The sequence below is a fragment of the Megascapheus bottae genome, chromosome 7, assembly GCF_031878675.1.
Source record: "Megascapheus bottae isolate mThoBot1 chromosome 7, mThoBot2.hap1, whole genome shotgun sequence".
NCBI lineage: Eukaryota > Metazoa > Chordata > Mammalia > Rodentia > Geomyidae > Megascapheus > Megascapheus bottae.
In genome coordinates, this window is record NC_143515.1 from 52,506,062 (window position 1) to 52,514,123 (window position 8,062).

The window sequence follows — 8,062 nt, forward strand, 5'->3', positions numbered from 1 at the left end:
GAAGATACAGATTATATAAATGTTAAATAAAAAGTGCACTCAGAAGTCAGAAGTATTTTTCATTCAATTGGTCACTTACTCTAGTTCAATAAAACGCTCATCAGAAAAATAACCACTTAATAACTGTCTTTAGACAGATTAAGTCTAATTACATTGCTGCAGTTCAGAACTTCTTCAGAACAACAAAGCAATAACTTCGGATAAACTTTTCTGGTTTAAACTTAGCCATTTGTCCTGAAACACGTTACTTTTTAAAGTTGAACATCTATATGATGCCTTGAAAAGCCAAAGCAGAAAATAAAATCACAGACAGCCAGAAACTTCATTGACACATCTAGACAGACGTTTGTTTGTAGTTTTTGGTATCCAAGACCTTTTTGCCACACATTGCACAGATGCCTGAAACAAAAGAAACCATATAAACAGTCAAGTTATAATACTAATGGTGTGGTTTATTCATGTCAATTCTGAAGCTAAAGACATTATTCAACAGCATTGTAAAAAAGAAAAAAAAGAAAAACATTCTGTTCATTATGAATATATTTTAAGTTTTGCTTTGTCTTAGAAAAAAATTGTTATCCAAATTATAAAAAAAAAGAAGTAGGTTTGCTATGACTAGAACACTGAAATGAAAAGAAACTTACCCTTTTTGTAGGCACAGCCCTGGCAATAATGAGAACCTGGCTGGTGTACAGAACTTTTACAGATTCTGCACGTGGAGAATTTGTTCTTTCCATATGGATCAAATCTAGAGATTTTTTTAAAGAAAGAAAAATGTACAGTAAAACAAACACTCAACTTCCTGTAAGCAACACCCAGGAGCAAAGATTAATCCAAAAATTCTACAAGGCCAGGAATCCCTCTTCTGGCTTGCTAATATTCATATACTCCTCTACGGCTTCCACACAGGCTGTAAGCTTATGAAGAGTATTCCCAAACTTTTTCCTGTCACCTCTATCTGTGTGATGTAAATATTGTGAAAACTGATGAAAGATGAGTGCAAAGATTTTGGAACTTGAACTCAGGGCATGAATGAGTACTGTCCCTATACTTTTTTGGAGCTTGTGGCTCAAGTAAAAGAGCACTAGCCTCCACTTTTGGCTTTTTAGGTAGTTACTTGGAGATAGGAGCCCCCATGGACTTTCCTGCTTGGTCTGGCTTCAAACTGTGATTCTCAGATCTCAGTCTCCTAAATGGCTAGGATTACAGGCATGAAATATCAGTATCCAGCCAGCCTTGCTTTTTTTTTTTTTTTTTTTTTTTTTTTTTGCCAGTCCTGGGGCTTAAACTCAGGGCCTGAGCACTGGGCCTTCTCAAGGCTAGTGCTCTACCACTGGAGGTACAGCACCACTGCTGGCTTTTCTAAACATGTACCAAGGAATTGAACCTGGGTCTTTGTGCATGCTAAGGCAAACACTCTATCACTAGGCCAAACTCCTGGCCCAGCCCTACTTTTTGCTGGCTGCTTTGGAGAGTAATCTGAAGGAGATGGCCTTTAAATCTCAGCCTTCTGAACAGCTTAAGCCACTGGTACCCAGATCAGTTTCTGTTTTATTATTTACTTATTTTTGGAGACAGGATCTCACTGTGTAGCCTTGGTTGACCTGGAACTCACCACCACCCTTCCTCAGTTCCCAGTGCTGTGCTGGGAATAACAGGCCTATGACACAATTCCTGGCTAATAACTCTCACTTTCAAAGGTTAACTGTTCCAGACTCAAGAGAATTATCATGCCATTCCCCAAAAGAGAAGATGGATGCTTCTTCTCAGTAATCCCATCTACTTGGACCTGTATGGAGATTTTTTCTTAATACTATATTTTATCATCATAGATGACATTTTAATCTCTGAAGGTTAAATTTTTCTTACATTTTATAATTTTGCTGATACATATCTCTATTACATTAATATATACAGTATAAACGTGTGATTTGTGTAACAGATAATTTAAATTAAATCCAGTTCTGTTCCCACAGAATTAATCATTTAACATTTCCACATTTCTTCAAAACACAAAACTTGTACTAAGTCAATAAATATATATGTGTACGTGTGAGAGTGGTGGTAGATGAATTACCAAGTGCAAGTATTATATGGAAATATTTATTTCTTTTCTTCTATTTTTTTTGCCAGTCCTGGGGCTTGAACTTAGGGTCTGGGCACTGTCCTTGGACTTTCTCAAGGCTAAAGTTCTTCCACTTGAGTCATAGCACAACTTTTCTGTGTATGTAGGTACAAAGGAATCAAACCCAAGGCTTTGTGCATGCTAGGCAAGCACTCTATCACTAAGCCATGCTCCCAGCCTCTAGAAATATTTATTTCTACACAAAAAAATGCAAGCCCATTTTGAATAGGGCTAAATTTAGTAAAAGTAGGAAATGGCTTTATATAGTCATGCTTTCCAACATATTTCCCTAGATTTTCATCTCCCTGTGATGACACTGTATGTGAAGACTGTTGTGCTTTGGGCTCTTTTTTTTTTTTTTTCCTACTTTGGACTTAAAGTTACAGAAATGTTTTGGTAAAAATGACTCTTTTTCAGCACTGAAATCCTAATCCAGTCAAATTATGTATTTCTTCTCATCTCCCAATATAGTTTCTTCTTTATCTATTTCTACCTCAATCTAAACACATTAGGGAAATCCAATGTGTGTGTAATCTCTGAAAATTTATTAACTGGCAGAGGTTTTTCTTCTCTAAATTAATGATGTTTCTTATAAATCATGGTATATTATTTCTAACACAAATACACATATTCAATACAAATATGGTAGCACATATTCTAAAATGAGATATTTAGAGTAAAAAAAGTCACTTCTTAAAAATGATATCAGAGTAAGCATAAAGGAAGTGACAGTATATAGAACAGTACAACCTGCACAAGTAACAACTTAACAGAAGTTCTTTTAATAGGTCAGGCTTAGTGGCTCATGCCTGTAATCCTAGCACTCAGGAGGCTGAGATCTGAGGATCCGGGTTCAATGGTGGCTCACACCTGTAATCGTAGCTACTTAGGAGGCTGAGATCTGAGGATCGAGGTTCAAAGCCAGCCCAGGCACTAAAGAATATGAGACTCTTATCTCCAATTCATCACTAGAAAATGGGAATTCGGGCTGTGACTCCAGGGGCAGGGTGGTAGCCTTGAGCTGAAGAGCTCAGGGACAACACCCAGGCTCAAGAGTAAGGTGGTAGTTTTGAGCTGAAGAGCCAAGGCTGAGTTCAAGCCCCTTGTCCAAAAAAAAAAAAAAAAAAAAAAAAAAAAAAAAAAAAAGTTCTTCTAATAGCCTTAGAAGAGATTAAAAATCTAGTCAACAAAATATTAGTGTAATATACTGGAAGATCAAGTCTGTTGTGCTGTTTTGTATTATTTAGAAAGTGTCTACTATGTGCCAGAGCACCATAAAAGCATGGTAAAAGTTTTATTATTGTTATTATTTTTAATACTTGGGATAATGTCATAAAAGAGGTTTTCATTTAGAATATTATTTACTGAATGCCCATTACGTTCCATTACTATTCAAACATGAACATTAAAATTCCATGTGCAGGCTGGCTTTGAACCACAATCCTCAGATTTCAGCCTTCTGAGTAGCTAGCATTATAGGTGTGAGCCACCAGTCCCTGGCTCCTATAATCTTGACCAAAGCAGTTTCTACACTGTGGTGGGAATAAAAGTATGACCAGAGTAGCTGAAGGACAGAATATAACTGAAAGTGTCCAGATAAGGCTCTTGAAAACTTTAGCTGTGAAAACAAGCAAGGAAACAGCTGGAAAGATTCATGAAATTTTTAAGACTGGATAAAATACAGCATTGCATCAAAATAGTTTTTTTTTTTTTTTTTTTAAGGATGGGAGATATTTTTATGCCCATTCTCAGATGAAAACGTACCAGTTAGAAAGATATCTACATTTCTCTGTTGCCTGTGATTTGTAAGATAAAAATAAAAGATAAAATAAGTCATGTTTTCAAGTAAAATTATATTTTAAAATTGCACTAATATCTTCAATATGATAGTATGAAAAAATAGAGTAAAGCCAGCTGCTTTTAACACATGGTTTCCCTTTGTCCTGGGAACTATGGAACTATTTGGTCACAATGAGATGATGCGCAATAACTCACCCTTGTAGTCCAGAGTGGAATTATGACTGCCTACCTTGCTTTCTTTGAAGTCAAAGCTTTATTTTCATTCAGCTTTCTTCCACCACTTTCTGTATCAATATATAAATGCATTTCAGTGAGCAATTTCTCCTCCTTTAACATGTAAGGCTTACTATCCAGCTATTAGTTGCGAAGTTTACTCTTGGACTTCCTTTAAACAATAACCTGTATCTAAAAAAAGTTCAATTCACCTTTAGCAGTTGTTAAGACACTATTTAAAACAAAAATAATTATTAGAGAAACAATAATTTTTATAAAATGAAACCACTGTGTCTCAGATTCAAAGCAATATTCTAACTAGGGGCTTAAATTTTTCCCTATCTACTAAAAATCTAAAAGTCTCTACTTTGGCATTATAGACCTTGAATATAGTAACAGTATTTCTTGTTTATGTCTTGGGCTTGTTTCTTTCCCCCACCATGAGATTTGAAGTCAGGCCTTGCACTTGCTAGGCAGGCAATCTACCAGTTGAGCCATACTCCCAGCCCAAATGACAATATTTCATTTTATTTCTTTTTCTCTTCCCCATTCCCCCCAGCCTTGAGGTAGGGTTTCAGGCTGGTCTTGTACTTGCTTTGATTATACACATGTGCCACCTTGCCTTGCATTTCCTTCTCTTTGAAATCATACCTCACTGTACATATTTAGTGATAATGCAAGAGGAAACAGTTTACATTTGTCAAGAGTACAAAACTCAGATGAAGAGAGGGAAGAAACAAAGACTTTTCTAAGCTCAATCAGATGAAATACTGAGATACAGTCATCACTTGAAAAACAAATGAACAATTCTGCTATCTCCTGACTATTGTACTAGGATCCTATATATCTACCTCACAATATTAAGTAAAATACATTAAATCACTGTGAATCCAGGACTCTTTAGAGTTTAAAGGATGAAGTACATTTCACACATGATGAAATTTCATTTTATAAATAATATGAAAGCTAAAATGCATTCATAAGAAGCATTTCATTCGATTTCTATTTTCTAAAAGAAAAAAATATACCTGTGGTATTTCTTGCACCATCCTTCCATGTATCAGGAGTGATAACAGTACCAAGTTTCTTTTCACCTGTTATAATAAGAGTGAAAAGGGAAGTAAAATTCACTGTCCAGTAAACACACAACATAGCTCTGGTTCACAACGGCATCCCCAGTCATACTGTGGTAGAAGGCTGCTTATGCTGTAACAGAAGCCAGAGAACTGACAGTCAAGATATTAACACCAGATAATAGCAATGAATAATTGACTCTAAATAAAACTTGTAGGATAAAAGGATGGTTTATAACAGATTCTCATTGTTTATTCATTAAATCTGATGTCTATTCATTCCATAAGTACTAACCATCTAGGATGCATACACCATTATATCAAATGCTGAGAAAAATAAGATTCATCAGCAATGTAATCCTCTAGATTTCAAGAGCTCAAACTTAAATACACTCATTTTGCTAAATAAAGCCCTTAAGAGATACATGAACAGGCAGAATTGTCCACAAACCTTATGTGTACTTTTTCTACTATGAGTTTATAGTTTTCATTAGAGTCTCAAAAAACTTAACTCTTCAACCAGAATATAAGCTAGAAAATAAAAAGTACAATTGTGAGCTAAAATAGGAGATAAAGGACACATCCTAAGAAAAAGCACAGCAAGTTCAGGGTACACATTGGCACACAAAAATCACACAAAATAGTTTGTTTGGCTCAGGTAGAAGAGGGTTAGGCTCAGGGAAGATGAGGCTGGAAAGATAAGCTGGGCTTATTTTGGGGAGTCCAGAGAATCCAGAGTGTCAGCCTCCAAAATAGCCAGGGTTAATTCTTCCAACATCAGGTTGGAGATACAGATTAGGCACTCATTGGAGTAGATGTGCTATTTAAAACCAAATCCTTCTCTAAGAATCAACTGAAACTGGGAATAAATACCCGAATAAAGGTCTGGGGTATAAGCTGGGTGGGTGGCTCATGCTTGTAATCCTAGATAGTCAGGAGGCTGAGATCTGTGGATCAAGGTTCAAAGTCAGTCCAGGCACAAAAGGACCTGAGACTCTTATATCCAATTAACTTCTAGAAAATGGGAAGTGAGGCCTGGCTCAAGCATAGGGTGGTAGCCTTGAGCTGAAGAGCTTAGGGACAATGTCCAGGCCTGGGGGTAGGGTGGTAGCCTTGAACTGAAGAGCTCAGGGACAATGCCCAGGGCTTGGGGGTAGGGTGGTAGCATTGAGCTGAAGAGCTCAGGGACAGCACCCAGGCCAAGTTCAAGCCCCAAGACCCCCCCACACACCCCGGCAAAAAAAAGGTCTGGGGTGTATGGGGGGGGAGAGGGGAGAACAAAACCAAATGAGTCATATTCACTAGACAGTAACTAGGATGATATCAGAAGTAGACACTTGGTTACAGAAGAGCCAGGTATATCTAGCCTGAAGAAAAGAGACCAGGGAATGAAAGCTATTTATAAACATGAATAGCTTGTGAGTTAAAAAAATCAATTATTTTCTGGAAATCTCAAGAGCTTGCATTAGAATTCTTGGGTGGAGAAAGAGTGTTCTAAAAAATGTCTGTTCCCCACATCCAATGCTTATATGCCACAAGGTAGGATGATGACTTAGGTTTATCAGATAAAATATAGGATGCCCGCCTAAACTTAACTTTCAGATAATCAATGAATTTTTATAAAAACATTAAATAAATGTAGCACGAGAAAACCCATCTATAGTAATAAAGAACTGCAAACAACGCCACGACTCAAGTATGGCATGAGATATACTTATGGCCTTAAAAATATGTTGATTATCTGGAACAAAATTCAATTGAGCATCCTGAATTTTCACTGGATACATATGGCAACTCCAGATGCTGCCGAAGTGATTTGAAAAATTAATTTTATGCTTAAGGAAGCCTGTCAAGAGGCTGCAATTAGCTGAGCGCTCCTGACTACTCAGAAGGCTAAGGTCTGAGGATCCTGGCTCGAAGCTAGACCAGGCAGGAAAGTCCATGAAATTCTTATCTCCCAATTTCCCAGGAAAAGGCTAGCTCACAAAAGCTCAGGGATAGCCCCGAGCCTCGGAGCCCAGGCTCTGAGTTCATGCCCCAGTACTAGCACCCTAACTAACCCAATCAACAAGTAATGGCTCTAACTGGCGAGATCCAGGGTAGAGCGAGAGGACGGAAATGCAGAGATGTAGAGCCGAAACTATAGGGCTATATGGTCCTGGGGTGGGGCAAGCACAGTCCTAAGGGCTGGGTAGGAGGGCAAAGGGGAGTCGGAGATCTGTGGGAGAAAGAAAAAACCGAAGAGGGGCCAAGGTTTCCCAGAAGAGTCTAGTTACGCCCTCCCAGCCTCCCACAGAAACGACCCCGTCACTCACATTTTTCGCACACCATCTTTTCTTCCACAGTTTATCCCTCAGTAACAGAAGCAGAGGCAGCAGCTTGAAAACATCAACACTAAAACCGGAGAACAATTCCTCTTCCTGTTACGTCAACCCACTTCCGGCTTCTCAACCACCGACTCGGGCCTATCTTACACCAAGAAAGTCGCGGGAGCAATAAAATAGAGCTGATGGGCGTGGTTACTCTCCTAAGCCCACCCCTCTACTTCTACTATTGGCTAAGAGGTTGCGGGTCTCTGCCTCGAAGGCTTGCGCCTGCGCAAGACGGTGGCAGCGGGTCCCACCTGATTCTGGGAGGTATTAAGTCTCCTCCGCCTTCCCTTCCGCGGGCGGGAGACTTTGGTTAGCACTGCACCACGTTCCGCGCACGTTCACCATCGCGGGTGCACCCCACGCCGGCGGCTGTGGCAGAGGCTGCGAGCCTTCGCGTCCCGCTCTAGTACCCCTCTTCCGGTTGATTGCGAACCGCCTGGCGGAGCGAGCCCTTCTCGAACCCGAGTACTCGGTCTCCG

The 8,062-nt window shown here is 39.0% G+C and overlaps 1 protein-coding gene across 1 annotated transcript; it reads right to left on the bottom strand.

The window, feature by feature from the left end:
* Positions 1 to 303: 303 nt before the first annotated feature.
* Cript (CXXC repeat containing interactor of PDZ3 domain) lies at positions 304 to 8,061 on the bottom strand. The gene is made up of 5 exons (XM_090337007.1): positions 7,527 to 8,061; positions 5,167 to 5,232; positions 4,155 to 4,209; positions 645 to 748; positions 304 to 399 (listed from the first exon to the last, which is right to left on the bottom strand). Exons 1-5 carry the CDS (start codon positions 7,540 to 7,542, stop codon positions 335 to 337), a joined length of 306 nt encoding a protein of 101 aa, XP_090193133.1. The 5' UTR covers positions 7,543 to 8,061; the 3' UTR covers positions 304 to 334.
* Position 8,062: the final 1 nt, after the last annotated feature.

Excerpts from the sequence above, each read along its gene's own strand:
- Cript (XM_090337007.1), bottom strand. Across the intron at positions 749-4,154 it reads TTGACTTCAAAGAAAGCAAG|ATTTGATCCATATGGAAAGA; the intron begins GTAGGCAGTCAT and ends AAAAATCTCTAG. Across the intron at positions 400-644 it reads GGGCTGTGCCTACAAAAAGG|GCATCTGTGCAATGTGTGGC; the intron begins GTAAGTTTCTTT and ends CTTTTGTTTCAG.